Raw genomic sequence first — 17978 nt, 5'->3', positions numbered from 1 at the left:
TTGTTAAATTCATAAAATAAGCAAAGTAAATAATATATTCTTTAAGCATATAAATACTTCAATTAAAAAGTGGTTTTAAGGGGCTGGCCCCGTGGCACAACAGTTAAGTTCACATGTTCTGCTTCTCGGCGGCCAGGGGTTCCCCGGTTTGGATGCCAGGTGCAGACAGGGCACGGCTTGGCACGCCATGCTGTGGTAGGCGTCCCACACATAAAGTAGAGGAAGATGGGCACGGATGTTAGCTCAGGGCCAGGCTTCCTCAGCAAAAAAGGAGGACTGGCAGTAGTTAGCTCAGAGTTAATCTTCCTCCAAAAAAAAAGTGGTTTTAAGAGACTAGCTTTCAAAACAATGTGAATGTACTTAACGCCGCAGAACTGTATACTTAAAAATGATGAAAATGATAAATTTTACGTTATGTATACTTTACCACAATTGTTCTTAAAAGGCTAGTTTCCATAGTTGAAAGGAAGAAAGTGTGAAACAGGGAGGAGCACGTCAGTGCTGTAAGTTAGTGTCAATGCTCCACCTCTCAGATTAGGTGGTAGAGGGAAGGACAAAGGGCCCAAGACACGAATGTGCTTTTCACGTTTGAGGAACATCAAAGGTGTTGTGCTATGTGGCTAGGGCCAAGTGAGTGACAGAGAACGGTGAGGAAGGAGGTCAGAGTAGTAACCTGGTATTGTTTCTTTTCCAAATAAAAACAATACATATTTGTTTGTGAATACGTTTTGAGTTCTATTCTGAAAATAAATGCCACCAGGAGAACATTCACAAGACGTCTTTCAGATTAATGTTTAAAAACAGTTATGGTCAAAGCATTAAGAGACTTTAGTAATAATCATGTAATAGTTCTCTCAAAAGGCATTCTGGGGGCTGGCCTGGTGGTGCAGTGGTTAAGTGCACACCTTCTGCTTTGGCGGCCCAGGGTTCGCCGGTTAGGATCTCAGGTGCGACGTGGCACCGCTTGGCAAGCCATGCTGAGGCGTCCCACATATAAAATACAGGAAAATGGGCATGGATGTTAGTGCAGCGCCAGACTTTCTCAGCAAAAAGAGGAGGATTGGCAGATGTTAGCTCAGGGCTAGTCTTCCTCAAAAAAAAAAAAAAGGCACTCTGGCTTTTGAACAGTGACTACTGATTATGATTGAGATTTTTCCAACGTTTCTGTTTCTTTCAAGTCACATATGTCATTATCAAAGCTGCTAATGTCTCTTGTATTGAATGTTTATAGCTACTTTATTTTCACGTATATGATCATCAATTACAAAGATTCTAAAAAATTAATTTAAATCTGTTCCCCTTCCTCCACTCTTTTAGTGAAAAGTTGTCTACTAAAAGAAATATTCATTTATTTAAAGAAGCTTCTGTTACAATATGAAAATTCTCCAAATTTATCTTTTCTTTGAGTTTATATTCCATGTATTATTTTGGTTTTAAAATGAATATACTTACATTTTTTTAAATAGTATAAAGGCTTCTAAGCATTCTATAGAGTAATTTTAGTTACAGAAGAAAATAATATTATCACTTCATTATCTATGTACTTAAGAGTAGCAAGGTCTTATTTGAGAAAAACATCTCTGTAACAAAAAATTCATTTCATTCAATCTGAAGAATTTCAACGTGAGAGTCACTGACCTCAGGAGACAGTACAGAATAAGCCTGTGGTGGTTTTTCCAGTGAGACTGGTAGACAAAACTGCCCAGTCTTTAATCGTCCATTCTGAAGCATTGGTATCCACTTTTAAATAAAAAGGAAACAATATCAATGTAAATGTTTGCTACAAAAGTAATTACTTGGAAAATCTGTTATAAGAACTTGGTATGAGCCAAATTTGTCTCACATCACCAAACACCAAGGGGATTTAATTATGTAAGTAATCATAATAGGCCTTCATAATTTCTCTAAAGCAAAGTTTCCCTAACAATATTTTATTGAGGAGGATTGTCAAAACATTATTATTACTAACTAAATATGCAATATTGAAATCTGTAGGAGGTCTTTATTATCAAGGGAAAGCTGGTAGTAGAAAAACGCCACAAAGTGAATCAATTTTAAACTGGAGTAATAGTGTTAATGTAAATAGGGAAGGAAAAATTTGATTAGATATGAATGTTGAAAACAAAACTAAAAAGTGTAAAAAATTTATTTTCCTACATTTAGCAAAAGTCATGCTACAAACTGCAAAAGACAAAAAAATGAATCAAATGTTGATTTTTCTCTTTTGGATGAAATCATGGTTTTTCTGACAAAATTGTGTGATAGCACATTATGACATCCTTCACCTTCGGTTTACCTTTGCAAGGTCAACCATAATGATTTTCAAAAATACTCAAGGGTTTTAATTGCCTTTAATCAAAGCAAAAAGGATTTTAATTGCCAAGGGTCTCTTTTAATCATTTTACAATCAAATCATTCTCTTCTGAAGAACACTTAAAACTATTATATTTATACTGTACTCTTGGGTAAACACACAATAATCAGGAGCAACACCTAAGTGTTTACACATGTTAGTTCATTAATTACATTAGTTAATTACATCAATGAGCATTTTCTTATTATGGTGACTTCCTAACCAATGTGGGGAATCAGATGAGGAATACGCAAATAATAATGAACACCAACTAGCTCTTAAATAGTATAATTATTTTTAAGATCAAAGAACTAAATATTTAACAAAAATATACTTACTGTATATCCAACAGGAGTTTCAAGAGGAGTATTTTGTTTTTGTTGACAACTAACATGATAAAAAGTAAAAAGCAAGTGATGATGGTCAGTTAAAGTAGCAGGAAGTTTAACCTTGATTTCTTCATGAAAATCAGGAGACCTTCATACAAAAAAACAAAACAAAACAGATCAATAGTCAGTAATTTGTTCAAAATAAATAATTATTGCATTTGTATATCTGAATAATTTTTAAATTAATTTCAGGATTCATACTTAATTTTTCTTCTAGTACAAAATATTTTTCTTTAGTCCCAAACTCTAAGTAACTAACTCCTACATCCAGATGAGGGAGCTGTAGCTGTTTCTGAAATTTCTCACCCCATTTTTATTACTGCACTGAGTAATCCTACTATTTGAAAATTCATTAATAATCACCACCTTGAAGATCCAGTGCTGAGATCTTCACTGGATTAGAAACTATACAAAAGAGGACACTAGGGAAAGGCTTTCTATATTTATAAACCAATTCTGATATGCATTACATAGAAAAAATAATACGAGTTTTTATAAGTGTATATTTTAAAGCTATACTACAGAAAAACATTTTCTATTATAGGAGTACATCTCCATATTAAGGCTAATTTGTATCATTCTTCTGTAAAACAAAAAAAGTATTTTTAAACAACTTCGTGTCAAATTGGGCTCCCTATGGAATGTCATATGTTAATTATTCCATTGCTAAAGATATAAATAATGTTACCAAAACATGGACTAGTGTATTGACTGACAGCTCAAAAAAAGAGGAAAAAAGACAAGAACATCCACAAATTGCATCTGTCCCACAGTTTAGAAGTGCTCCCAGCCACTATGAGAATACAACAAATAGCATATTTGATCAAACCAATGGCACTTTCATCTCAATGTTCATTGAGAGGGGTCCACAGGAGCATTTTTATAGGAAAGCATGGCTGTTATTTATGACATAGACTTAGAAGGGATAGAACTTAGTATCCCAAACTTCCATATTCAGTTAGTATCTCTCAGAGTTATATTCAATGAAAATGATGCAAAACATATGGCTCCAACCATCTTAAAGTGAAGGCTGTCTCACCAATTAGAGGTCTTTTTTTTCTGATGCTAATAGGTCAAATATCCTTTCATCTCAAATAAGCCTCAAAAATACTAACAGGTGTAGATTTGATCACAGAAATATTAAGTGGAATGAGGCTTTTAATACCCACAAAAAAGATAGCTAATGCTAGCTGCTAACCATCTGAGAATTTGATGATTTTGATGAATAAAAGATGCTACACATCTTATTACTGCTCTCACTCATCACCACTGAATTATGAGAAAGTTGAATTTACTAGCAATGTTAGTACTGTCATTTTAATTCTACTAATGCTGAGAGTAACAAAAATAAAGACCTAGCCACAACCTGAGAAACTTTTAGAAATTATTACCTTCTTTATCAATATCTTTCCTGGTATTGAGTATTTTAGTTCATTTCTTTCCTGAAATCACATTATGTAAAGGCTTTTATGGAAAATTAAACATCTATGAATTATTCATCAATAAGTATTTTTAATTGCCTGCCTTTAGGCTAAGCATTGCATTACTTTTGTGGTGGTTTTAAAGATAAACATAAGAAAGCAGTTACCCTCAAAAAATATATAATTTAGTAGAAATAGAAATAAGACACACATATATCATGGCTATGCTATAAAGCAAGAGTTGGCAAACTCTGGCCCATAGGCCAAGTCCAGTCTACTGCCTGGTTTTACGAAGCCTACAAACTAAGAATGGTTCTTAAATTTTTAAATGACTGAAAAACTCAGAAGAATAATATGCGAAATTCAAATTTCAGCATCCATAAATTAAATGTTACTGGAAGACAGCCATGTGACTTTATTGTCTATGGCTGCTTTTGCACTACAACAGCAGGGTCGAGTAGCTGCAACAGAAACCATATGGCTCACAAGGCCTACAATACATACTATTTGGCCCTTTGCAGAAAAAGTTTGCCAACCCCTGGTATAGAGCATATAAAGTTTAGTGCTTCGAGAACAGAGCTGAACAGATTACTTTAAGTTTTACATCAGGGAATTGTATTTAGGAAGAGATATATAATATGGGCCTTAAAGAATGAGTAAGAATTCAATAAATAGAGGGAATCAGTATTATAATAGAAAAAAAGATCCAAGAATGGCCCAGAAACAGGACAGTACAGGGTATGTTTGGTAATGAGGCAGAAAGAAAATCATCGAGACATAAAAGATGACTGGATATTAGAGAAAAGAACAGGGAAGGGAATGATGTCTTAAATTTTGAGTCAGAGTAACTGGAAAAATGGTGGCACCATTAAAAAAGACAGTCAGACAGAGAAAAGGTCTGGAAGAGGGTCAGGGACAAATACATGGAAATTAAGAAGGCAGCAGGGCCCTCAAATTAATACGTCCAATGAGATACTGAAAATATACATCTGTATCTCAGAAAGAAGGTTATGACTGAAAATAAAGAGCTGGGAACAATCCACATAAACGTAAAAGTAGTAGCATTTTCATTGAAGGTAACTCTAAGAAATACATGTAAGATTATTTAGGGAGACAATATTATAGAAAAAGAGCGTTAAGGGCAAAACCTTAGTGTTTTGCATGCAATGCCTATACTTAAAAGAAACAGAAAAATTAGAGTTACTACTACAGAAAAAAACAGTGCTCAAAGAGATAGAAGGAAACTGAGAGAGGGCCGTAAAATAAAGATGAGAAAAAAGAAAAGTTTTAAGGAGGGTAAGGAAAAACCATGCTACAGAAGAGCACTGAAGAAAGACTTTTGTTTTTTTTAAGTATAGGAAACTTAAGCTGCTGCTTGACAATAAGAGATGGAACCAATGAAGCAGGGGACTGATGATGCAAGAGAAGGGATAACTGATGGAGTCACATTCTAGAAGAGGCTGGATACGATGTTTGAGAGCAGAGGTGAAAAGATTCACATAGCACAGTGTGTGGGCTACCACTATCTTTGAAACAGAAGTGAAGGTGAAACTGAGGTGAAGAACAGAGAAGCTGATGATCTCTGGTTCGATGGCCTCAATAAACTTAACAAAGTAGGGATGGTAAGAGTAAAGCTAACAGAAAGGAGTAGGAACAAGAAGGAGGAGGAGAAAGGCTTTAAAATGGCCACTGCCAGCTGACAGAGGAAAACAGTGATGACGGAAGATCACAAAGAGTGGCAGGAGGAAGACCAGATAAAATTACTGTAGCCCCAGCATATAACAAAATAACATCAACAGCCCTGATTGGTACAATTTTGTGATTTTTCTCCAACAATACTCAATAATAAAAAAAAAAAGAAAACAGAAATTAAAGGTTATCCAAAGTTAACAATTTTCCAAAGAAGTAAAATGGAAAGGCACTAAGTCAAAGGATTAGCGGATGTGGAGAATACCACCAATTTAACTGACTAATGGTTCAAGCTTAAAAAAGAGTTAAGTAAAACAACAAAGTGTCAGGGAAAATAACAGGGAAAGACCAGAGGCCAAATGATAATCTATAACAATATAATCAAAAGAAAGGATCAGAATTTGATAGAAAAGATGTTTTGTGTCATTTGAGATGTCTATGGAGAATGTGCATCTACAGGTCAAAAATTATAACTCTGATGTCAGCTGTCTTGAATTTGCACATTCAGTGCAACAAAGCATTTGGTAAACACACTAAGGTGAGTGCTAACAATGCCACTGAGAAGTGAGTAACTTTGAAAGAAATATTTGAATTCAGTACCTGTTATGATATACTACGGCTGTATAGGCTTCCTTTGAAAATTCTGAACAGCTAGATTTACCAAAGATTACCTGTAACAAATAACAGCATGTTGAAACTTTGTTGTCATAAATGCTGGATGTTTCATATCTATGTAAGAATTTGTCTGATTTCATAACTTTGAAAACAATGGGCAAAATCAGCCCAATGAAGAACAATGTGCCTACTGACGTTCATTAATAAGTTCCAATTACTTAACTATAAATTTCTTTCCAACTATAGACCCATCTGACATTTAAACATTCAAAAAGTTTCTATCCATTACATTTATATCTATTGGGCAATAAGGTACATTTCTTTTCTTTTTCTTGAAGAAGGTGAAGAATTCATTTTAAAATCTAGATGTAGCATAGCATATGGAATTTTTACTAAGAAACATGGTTCTAGAATGGTAGCATATATCTATTATGCAAATGGATGACTTCTCCACTAACATAGCAGTCATTCTAAAATAAAAACTCCTATTTTTGATCAAGCTATGTATCCTTTGCTTCCAGTACTCCCTGCAAGCTACTCTACAATGGAGGAGGAGCTCTGTTCTTACATATGTGTTAAAAAAAATCCACCACATTAAAAAAAAAATACAACACTACTTTTGGAGAAGATATAGAGGTAAAATAAATCAGTCTTGTATACCTGCCTCTTGAATTCTAACAGCAATATTGTGGTCAATTGGGGCAGCTGATTAGATAAATGGCTTAATGATGTCAAGGTCATAGCTGTGATTCCTACGTGAGATAGGCTTAAAAGGTTATCTAACCATAGATTAAACTCTTACAGCTAGCCAGCCATTTATACATGCATGAACAGGTACATGGACACGTCACTGCACTTCCATCAACACAACTGGTAAAACAACTCGAAGTTTATTCCTTATACAAAAGGATTTGGCACCATCCCTAAATGAAAAGAACATATTAACAGGTATTTGTGTTTCTTTTCGCAACATTTCAAGCAGGTCCTTTTATTTTAAGGGGAGGTAAAAGTGTAATAATTATGACTCTCCTAGATTAAGTCTAACTTCATCAATTTGCTAAGAATATCTATGTTTTTATAAAATGTTATTCCAGTGCAGAATTATGAAGTTTATGATTTTATCATATTGACATTATATGATCAAAAAATTATCTTAGGACCCTTTGAATAGTCCTTATTTAAGAAAAATAGGCAAACACAATGTGTCTATGTTTACACATTCTTTCAAATAGGCCACTCACATAACATAAAAGCATTATATTTTCATACAACTAATACACAAGTCAAAGGAATGTAGTACCTTTATTTCTCCCTGAGAAGTTATCATTTTTCACAAGGTAACATTTAGTTTCACAACACGAATGATAAAAAGTGGAAAGTGTTCCTTTTTTGACCATTTAACATGTATGTTTAATCATTCATCAACATGGACGTAGCATCAATTATGTGCCAAGCACTACAATAGGCATCAAGACATAGATGTGAGTAAGACACAGTCCCTGCCCCCAAGGAGCTCACAGTCTAGTGGACAAGAAGAAGAAATAAGCATATAACCAGAGTGATAGGGCCATAAAAGAAGGGAGAAGATGCTACGGTAGCACCAAAAGAGGGAGTGGTCAAACTGCCAGTGTGGCTGGATATAGCCAGGGTTCCACAGAGGAGGCCATATATATGCTAAGACAAGGAAGAGTTTGCGGGCAAACAATACAAACAGATTATTTTACATATACTACATCTGTCATAAGCTTAAATTCATATGGCAATTCACACATATGATAACAAAGCACCTATTTTCACAATCTAGTATCTTTTCATCAATTATGACAGCACATTCATTCCTTTAGTAGAAATGAAGAGCTAGTAAAGAGCATGAAATGCTAATTTCAAGCCTCAAAAATAAATTCTACAGTTACTCAACAAATATTTACTCAGCACGTATTATATGCAAAGATCTGAAACAGCTGCCATAGAAGAATACAAAGATGAATAATTTCTGCTTGCTGCTGTCAAAATCTCTAAATGCTGATGAAACTGAGGCAATAGGGGAGAAGAAAATGTATTGCTTTCCTGGTAAGTAGAAAATCAGAAGAAGTTGATTCAAATGAGTGACACAGAAGACTAAAATAAAACTCTGTTAACAATGCACCTATTCTTAGCTCAACTTCATTTCACTAGGGTTCTCAGAGGTTGAACATCTACAGTGACAGCTGTGTACTTATTCCATATGTTACTAACTTCAGCTGAGCCAAAAATCTACTTTCATGGAACTTGCATTTATTAGCGTCCTACAAATCCTAAATGACAATTTGGGCAGTCGAGAATCTCCCCAATCTGCCCTCAATCTACTTTTCTGACTTATCTTCCACTGCTCTGGCTCACTGGCAACTCACCACTGTACCTCTATTGAAGGACATTCTCCAAATTGAATTGCTTTCCTTCCCCCACCACCTAGACCCACTGCCATTAATATTTTAACCACCTCTGGTTTTAGTTCAGATATACCTCCTCCAGGTAATACTTGCTTGTTACCTCAGCAAGGCATTCTCTCCTACCTCTGAACACCTATGCCTCTGAATCCCTATACCAATCTTCTAATAATTGGTGCATACCTTGGTTCTCAATATTGGCTGCAAAATGTAATCCCTTGGGGAGATTTAAAAATACTGATACCTGCCTGGTTCCCGCCCCCAGAGATTACAATTTTATTGGAATGAGATTCAGTCTGGGTATTGGTATTTTAAAAGCTCCCCAGGTGAGTGTAATATATAGCCAAGGTTGAGAACTACTGCCAGAGTTTCTCAGCAAAGATGAGAAGAATCATACATATTACAATTACCTGGGGAGCATTTTCAACCCACACCACAACCTCATATACTATCCATCATTTTCCATTTCCCTTACCTGGCCTTTCATTCCACAGGAGGAGACTCAGAATCACAGACGCCAAGAACAGAGAAAAGGTATCTGTGCTTTGTTAGAGCACCCAAGGCAATTCTGATCTGACACTCTTTTGAGAGTTGTTATTTTAGAATTTTATGCATTTGTCTTATATTCTCTAGATTACAAGCCTTATTCATCTTTGTATCTCTAGGAATGCCTAGCACATACCAAGTTCTCAATAAACAAAACTTCAAGTAAACTCATTACTATCTGTACAGAAACTAATACAGTTAGAACTCTGGTTTACAAGATCTCATTAATTTCCAGTTTAGAGCTGCCAACCAAGTGATACCAAAAACTGTCTATATGAACCATATATGAAGTATAGGAATAGTAAAGAACATTTCTTACCGGCATGGCATTACTTGGATCCTCCCCATACATAAACTGGACTTTCACTGTTATATTTCTGGCAGAACCTTGACGGTTGGCAAAATTGAGACTCTGAGGGTATATGTAGAGAAGATTTCTGTGGAAGGCAATAGTATGCATGATAATGAATACATATCTAAAAACACTGTGTACCACTACATGCCACAAAAGAAATAGACAAATACTGAATTATTAATATTTGCTAGCCACTATGCTAAGTATTTTCACATACACAATTTTATTCATCCTTAGAGCAATCATTCAAATAGATAGCAATTAAATATACCCCAATTTTGCAGATAAATTGAAGCCTAGAAAAGTTAGGTGATTTTCACATACAACCAAGTAAGTGGTAAACCTGAAATCAGAATACAAAGTTCAAAACACATGTTCTTTCCTCTACAAGAGGCTTCTTGGAAATAAATGAGTTGAGTATGGACTGAAAAACTATTAAGAAATTAAAAGACAGTTCTAATATTATTGTAGTTCCTCCAAGCAAATACAAATAGGATGACATTTATATTTGCAGCTTTTGTATAAACGTGATCGAGGATTTAAGAAGTATAATAGTCCACATTATTGTTCAAAAACATGTATGACAATATGGTAGGTATAACAGTATTAGGTAGTTACGGTGAGACAACCACATATTACTCTCTGCATTTATTTGACTTTACTTCCAGTTTATGATCTTGCATCTTACACAACATTAATAGTCCCTGCCGCCAACACAGAGAAAAGAAATAATCCAAGAAAAGACACCAAAAGAGAGAGCTTAAAAAAAGAAAGAATGAGAGTTACTTTATCTGAAGACTAGTGCTTAAAGTTAATGAACAAGACTTTGAGTATAATAAAACCCTACTAAATCAACTGCTGGGGCAACAAAACCAAGTCTAAATTTCTGGAAGGTGGTAGGGCAATATAGAAATTTTAAAGGAACATACCCTTTGACCCAAAAACCTACCTCTAGTCTACGGAGGAAACTGCACATGGGTGTACAAATGGGTGTGTTCAACAAAATTCACTGCAGTATTTTTTATAATAGGGAATAATTACAAGTAGTAAATTTGAATTTGAAATATCAACATGAATCCAGGATGAATTTCATGTTAAAAGCATTTCCCCCCATTCTTTCTACTTAAATGGCCTAGAACAACGACTAACGTACAGTGAGTGCCCAGACTGCGGCTTGGAAAAGAACTTCCCATTCAAAGAACCACAGCTCCTTGGAGAAATGGCTGATTCCAGGTCTGGGGAGAAACTGTACAAGAACAACATCTTGTCATAACAGATAGCAAGAAACCATCAAAGACTATTACAAGTGAATTAAAAGGACTCAGGAGCCAAGGCTGGCCCTGTGGCCTAGTGGATGAGTTTGGCCGGCTCTGCTTCAGTGGGCTGGGTTTGGTTCCCAGGTGCAGACCTACACCACTCATCGGTGGCCACACTGTGGTGGCAACCCACATACAAAATAGAGGAAGACTGGCACAGATGTTAGCTCAGGGCGAATCTTCCTGATGAAAAAAAAGACTCTGAGCCAGTTTGAATTGGCTTTTTCATTTGCCAAAGATGGGACAATTTGAACACCAACAAAGATAATAACTGCTGTGTTTGAAAGCCATTAATATGTTTGGTCCATGAGTTTATAAGTGATGCTAAAAAAAACACTTAATTGATGTCTTTTAGAGGATTGTAATGCACCAACTGATTTTGAAAACTGGCAAGTAATGGAAAAGAATCACGCATTTATTTCTGCCTCTCATATAATGACTCACTGGCTAAGCATATAGCAGACGGGGAAAAGCACTCTTCATAGAGATATACCAGGTATTAAATAAAGAAGGAATGATAGAATATTCCCTTTCGGCAACGCTGAATGAGTTAATGGATTTAGGCGTTGATCATGATTGTCTACTACATGACTGTCTACTAATTGCACTAATTGCAACACGTTTTCCTCCTGATAGAAGGACACAGCACCGTTTTTCTTAAGGTTTTCTTTATTTTTTTGCTGGGAAGGATTCACCCTGAGCCAACATTTGTTGCCAATCTTCTCCTCTCTCTTTTTATTCCTTCCCCAAAGCTCCAGTACATAGTTGTATATTCTAGTTGTAAGTCCTTCTTGTTCTTCTTTGTGAGCTGCTGCCACAGGATGGCTGCTGACAGACAAGTGGTGTGGTCCTGCCCCTGGGAACTGAACTGGGCCATGGTACTGAAGTGTGCCAAACTTTAACCACTAGGCCATCAGGGCTGGCTCAGGACACAGCAAGATTTATGAAGTGATCTGGCTAAAAAAATTTGAACCTAAATATGACCGAGTCTCTAGATCCAAATCTCAGTTTACAGAAAACAGAGAGGAACATGTTTAATGTCACTAAGGGATGCCATCAATAAAATCTAGCCTCTGTAAAAATCTGCACAAAAATAGTCCAGTTTCTTGATATAGATGCAAAATATAAAAGATTAAATAAAAACCTTAAAGTAGTTTCTTCAACAAATGTAGACAATCAAAAGACTTCCCCTCAGTCAACTAAGTACCCATCCCTTCCTCCCATAGCTTCTGTGTATCTCTCTCACAGCACTACATTGTTTTGAAATGGTCTGTTTGTAGGCATTTCTGTCCCATTAGACCGTATGTTCCCCAAGACCAGGTTTTTATTTCATCTTTTATATTTTGCATCTATATATCAATTTTTACCATGCTAAGAATCATTCTCAAGGACATCAACTATGAGAGAAGAAGAATATTGCTTAATTATTCATGTGTGTTGTTCTCAGAATGGAGCCCTAAGGAACTCCAAGATTCTACAGTCAGCCAGAGGAGTACGAGCCTGCACAGAAGACTAAGAAGGCACCCACAGAGAAGGAGAAGGAAAACCATGACAGTGGAGTGACATGGAAGCCCAGGGAAGAAAATACAAGAAGAAATTAAATAGTTAAATGTCAAATGCCATTCAGGGGTCAAATGAGGCAAGCACTAAAAAATGTCAACTGGCTCTAGAAACATGAAAGTCACTGATAATCTCAGGCTGAAAACACACAAAAGTAGGTTCAAGAGCAAGTAGGAGATAAGAAAATGAAATAAACAAGTAAAATTCTGAAAAGTGCACCTCGGAAGGGGAGAAAGATAATGTAAAGTTGGAGGCAAAATATGGGGATTTTGGGAAGCTTTTTAAGATTAGAAAGGTTTGAGTTTGATTAAACCCTAATGAAAAGAATCCAGTTGAGACAGAGTTTGCATACACTAGAACAAGAATGTAAGATTCCTAAAATGGTGGGAGAGACCAGGGTCCAAAGCACATGATAACAGATTGGCCTTCATTATGTTTGCAATTCCTCATTGTAACAAACATTTACTGAGTATGCGGTGTGCTAGACACTGAGAACGGAGAGATAAAAGACAAAGTCCTTGACTTCATAGAACTCATGGTCTAGAGGGAGAATCAGACAAGAAAATAATAACGTAGCATGATAAGTGCTATGAACAAAGAATGTCACTGGAGCCCATAAGAGGAATTGAGACTAAAGAAGCTGCCCACAAATTTCAACAAGAAATTTGCAAGTAGCATAGACATGCAAAACACACCATGCTTACCCCACTCAGAATCTCTGCAGTGGGATGACTACTGTCTTAGCTTTGCAGAAATGGACGTGACTGGCCCCTTTCCATCTTTCAAGTCTCAGAAAGCCTCACTTTTACCTCCTCCCCATCACATCACTTTGTTATTCTATTCACAACTCTTAAACAATATGCTTAAATAGTCCTAAATTACCTTGTTCACTTATGTATTATTTCTTATTTCTATATCTTCTTTAATAAAGCCCAAACTCCATAAAGGCAAGGACTTTATCTACTAGCTAATTTCTATATTCCCAATGCCTAAAATAATGCCTCATATTTAATAAATGAATGAATGAATGAATAGTAGAGAATGCACACAAATGCTTAGTTACTTAATACTTGTGGGAGTTTCAATTCCAGGTTAAATGGGAATTAACTGAACATCATCTATAAGGTATGTTTGATTTCCAATATAAGCAATACAATTCAAATTCAACTTGTCTCTGAAGGTGAAAAGCATGCAATTGAATCCAGATTCTTTTCCATTTGACTGCTAACTCCACTAATAAACTCCCATTTAAACCTAGTAAGTCTTTACCTTGCACTTACTCCTTCAGAGGAATTTCAAATCAGCAGAGAGAAGGTAGATTAATGAAAAGTGCTGAGATAGCTGACTAGCCATTTAGGTAAAAAAACTGAATTCCTATCTGACCTCCTCCTCAAAATAAATTCCAGATTAATCAAAGGTTTAAAAAATAAAAATAAAACCAAAGGGGCGGGCCCCGTGGCCGAGTGGTTAAGTTCGCGCGTTCCGCTTGAGCAGCCTGGGGTTTCACTGGTTTGGACCCCGGGCACAGCCATGGCACCACTTGTCAGGCCATGCTGAGGTGGCATCCCACACAGCACAACCAGAGGCACTCACAACTGAATATACAACTATGTACTGGGGAGATTTGGGGAGAAGAAGAAGAAGAAGAAAAAAGAAGAAGATTGGCAACAGTTGTTAGCTGAGGTGCCAATCTTTAAAAAAAATAAATAAATAAAACCATAAAAGTACTAGAAAAGCTTTAAAGAAACCATATTTTATAGGGTGAGTAAGGAATTTCTCAGCATGAGCCACAAAAATCATAAAAGACAAATTTTAAAGCCTCTACAGAGCAGATGATACTATAAACACAGGTAGAAGAAAGACAACAAATTGGAAAAACACTTACATATATGACAAAGAGTTAGTATCCATAATAAGTAAATAATTCCTAAAATTAGCCAGAAAAAGACAAACTTAAAAAAAGGAGCGAGGAGTTTGATGGGGGGACTTACATAATGCTCAGGAAATTCACAAAGAGAGCAAAATAGATGGCCAGCAAAATAAACTAGATTTATTTGCCTATTAGATTTCTTGATATTTTTTGTCTTTGTCATTCAAAGCATCAGTAAAAATTCATGGGAAAATAGGAACTCTCATATACTCTTGGTAGGGAGGTAAATTGGCACAACTCTTCTGAAGGATTAATTTGACAAATCAACATCTATGAACTTTCCAAAATGATTTATACATGTAATATAAGCTATATATAACAAGATCCCATTTGTGTTGGAAAAAAAACTATGTTTAGCTAGTCATTCAAGGGATCTGGTATGAATGACCCAAAATATTAACAGTGAAGAGTCAAGATTTTCATTTTTTACAGGTTTTTGAAGTATCTGTATTTCTACAATAAATACTTCCAAGATAAAAAGATTTAACATTTAGGGGCTGGCCCAGTGGCGCAGCAGTTAAGTGCGCACATTCCGCTTCTCAGCGGCCCGGAGGGTTCACCGGTTCAGATCCCGGGTACGGACATGGCACTGCTTGGCAAACGCCATGCTGTGGTAGGCATCCCACGTATAAAGTAGAGGAAGATGTGCATGGATGTTAGCTCAGGGCCAGTCTTCCTCAGCAAAAAAAAAAAAAGAGGAGGATGGGCAGTAGTTAGCTCAGGGCTAACCTTCCTCAAAAAAAAAGAAAGATTTAACATTTATTAATAGTGAACACAAAAAAATTAAGATAAATAAAATGATTCCTTCAAAGGTCACTCATCTTCTGGATCTGTACTGTCCAATAAAATAGTGTACTAAGACGACCAAGCACTTGATACGCCCCTTTTCTAATTGAGATATGCTTAAGTATAAAACACACACCAGATTTGAAAGACTTAATATGAAAAGAGAATATAAAATATCTAATTAACATTTTTATATTGATCACGTTGAAATAACTTTTGATATATTGGATTAAATAAAATATACTATTAAAATTAACTTCACTTGTTTCTTTTAGTTTTTTTACACGTATAACTCACACTATATTTCCACTGGAAAATGCTGCTCTGGACAAGTGAGGAAAGGGGCGCCAGTGTAGTACTCTAGCATTACTCTTTAGTCAATATAAACATTTCTATTTATAAATGTGTTTTTCTCAGTTACTTTCAGAATCTTTCTACCGAATATACATATTCAAAAACAAATAATCATAGTAAAAAGGAAGACATTAAAGAGGACACTATATTCAAAAGAGTCAAAATGCCTTATGTTTTTTTTGGAAGTTGTATCTCCCTAAGATTGCACAACCTGGGGGAGGATAAAGGACTTTGCTTGGAATTTAAACAAGGCTCCTAAATGACCTACAATTCTGTGTATCTAAGAAGTTTCCTATATTAGTTCTTAGAAACTAGAGATCCTTAGATTAGGGCCCAATTTTGCTTAGGTTCTTATTTCCTTTGGCATAAAAAATTTTACTTTTTCTAACATTACTGGTTACATTTGACCAGGGTTCTATTTAAACAGGCACAGGTCCAAGCAAAGATTAGACTCTGCCTTTAACAATGTGTATTCAGACAGGAAGCATTAAAAGGTAGATGTAAAATCATTTATAAAATTACTATTTTTATTACATTTTCCCATAGCTTGACATTCTTCTGCAGCTTATACTTAGGCCGATTATTTATTTTAATTATATTGAATAACATGTCAGACTACTATAAGAAAAAAAATTATCCAGATAGTTCTGCCCAGAGAAAATATACTATAAACCAAGAATATGTGACCATTGCCTCTAATATATCTGTTAATGTTACACGTGAGGAATTGTACAAATTGTGCAAAAGTGTTAATATTCTAGTAGTATAGTAACCAAAATGGAAAGAAAATCTAACACACAGCCTCTCTCTCGTATTAGTGTCCAGTTACTTTTATGCACGGAAGGGCCTACTTTTCAAATTCCAATCTCTGAAAAGAACACCCAATATCAAAAAGGGGTGAACATCTACTATATCAAATTTTACCCTTGGAGAACTCTCATATTACGACTTTATCATTCTCTCATTCATGCAATAAATATTTATTGTTTCTCCAACATGTAAGGCATTGCACTAAAGTGCTGGCATATAAATTAAAAAGAGATCTTGCCAATAAACAGCTTATAGTACAATAGAAAAGAGAAGCTGGCCCATCTCAATTCCTCCTCAACTAGAAGGTGGATGAAATATCAGGGTCGATAGTTTTAAGTGAGAAAAGCAGACAGTTTAGTTAACAGAAGTTTCGAAATATGCCCTTTATGACCAATGATCACAGCACTAACACTTCCCTTTAAAAAAAAAAAAGGAGAAAATTCAAACTTCCTCAGTAGTTCAACATACACTTATAATTCTATAACATGTACCAGTGGTAAGGGTACGATAAAAATGAAGAATAAGGAAATTTTTTGTTTTTCTTCTCCATTGGTGGAAGTATTTGTATATTTTTATTTACTTGCATTCTTTATTTCCGTTACCAACAGAACTATTTATACGGTTCTGTACTGAACACTCAGAAAAAGTACACACAGGCTAAACAAAAGACATAATTCCTGTATTTATCAAGGTCCAAGAAACCAAAACTCAGAAAACCAGATTCCAGCAAAATTTCCCAACTTGTCATCTTAACATGAGCTTAGATAATATTCACCAATAAAATATTACAAAATGGGCATAAATGCATTGTTTGTTTCTAATTACCAAAAAATAGTTAATATATAATACTGTGTAGTGTTTACTATACAACAGGTAGTGTGCTAAGTGCTTTAAAAATACTAATTTTTAATCTTCATACAACCCTATAAAGAAGGTATTATCTTCACTTGACAGATGAGAAAAAAAGAGGTACAGAAAGCTAAGTAATTTGACCAAGGGTCACAGAGCTGAAGAAAAGCAGAAGCAGGACTCCAGTACAGCCAGCCTCTCTCCAGAGTCACGTATGACCACTGTGGTATACTACCTCTACTGTAACCACTATATCCAAAAGCTCTTAAGCCTAAATCATCAAAAGAAAGGGCCTCTATTTTATACCAGCAACAGGCATTTCTAAGAATAGAAATTTAGAAATGGTTCAGTTTGTAAAGTTTTCCTTGACAATTTGCAATTAACTGAAATTCATTATGTTAAATTCTTCCCTTTGCAAAAAAGCTATTAACTTCATGAAAAATCTATTTTATGTAGGGCTGATTACACATACAGGTTAGAAGGTCATTTCACATGATACAGAAAATAACATTCTGAGTACTTTCTATTTGCCAAACACTGTTCTAGGTGCTTTACATGTATTATTTCTCTTAATTCTCA

At 35.4% G+C, this 17978-nt stretch overlaps 1 protein-coding gene across 26 annotated transcripts in view; it reads right to left on the bottom strand.

Moving 5' to 3' along the window:
* Window positions 1-17978, bottom strand: part of DOCK7 (dedicator of cytokinesis 7) — a 211200-nt gene that overhangs the window by 105434 nt on the left and 87788 nt on the right. For 24 of the 26 annotated variants that reach the window (XR_011439396.1, XR_011439391.1, XR_011439392.1 and 21 more), the window contains exons 15-18: window positions 9759-9876; window positions 6453-6523; window positions 2692-2830; window positions 1639-1740 (exon numbers count right to left, since the gene is read on the bottom strand). Coding sequence is in view for 20 of the 26 variants with exons in the window: in XM_070268987.1 (XP_070125088.1) it covers window positions 1639-1740; window positions 2692-2830; window positions 6453-6523; window positions 9759-9876 (430 nt within the window). In the remaining 6 variants the exon portion in view is untranslated. Of the gene's footprint in view, window positions 1-1638; window positions 1741-2691; window positions 2831-6452; window positions 6524-6784; window positions 8535-9758; window positions 9877-17978 lie in introns of those variants that run through there. The other 2 variants (XM_070268998.1, XM_070268997.1) reach the window with 2 other exon arrangements.

This window comes from Equus caballus, chromosome 5, assembly GCF_041296265.1.
Source record: "Equus caballus isolate H_3958 breed thoroughbred chromosome 5, TB-T2T, whole genome shotgun sequence".
Classification (NCBI taxonomy): Eukaryota; Metazoa; Chordata; class Mammalia; order Perissodactyla; family Equidae; genus Equus; species Equus caballus.
This window is presented reverse-complemented; position numbering and strand designations above follow the sequence as displayed.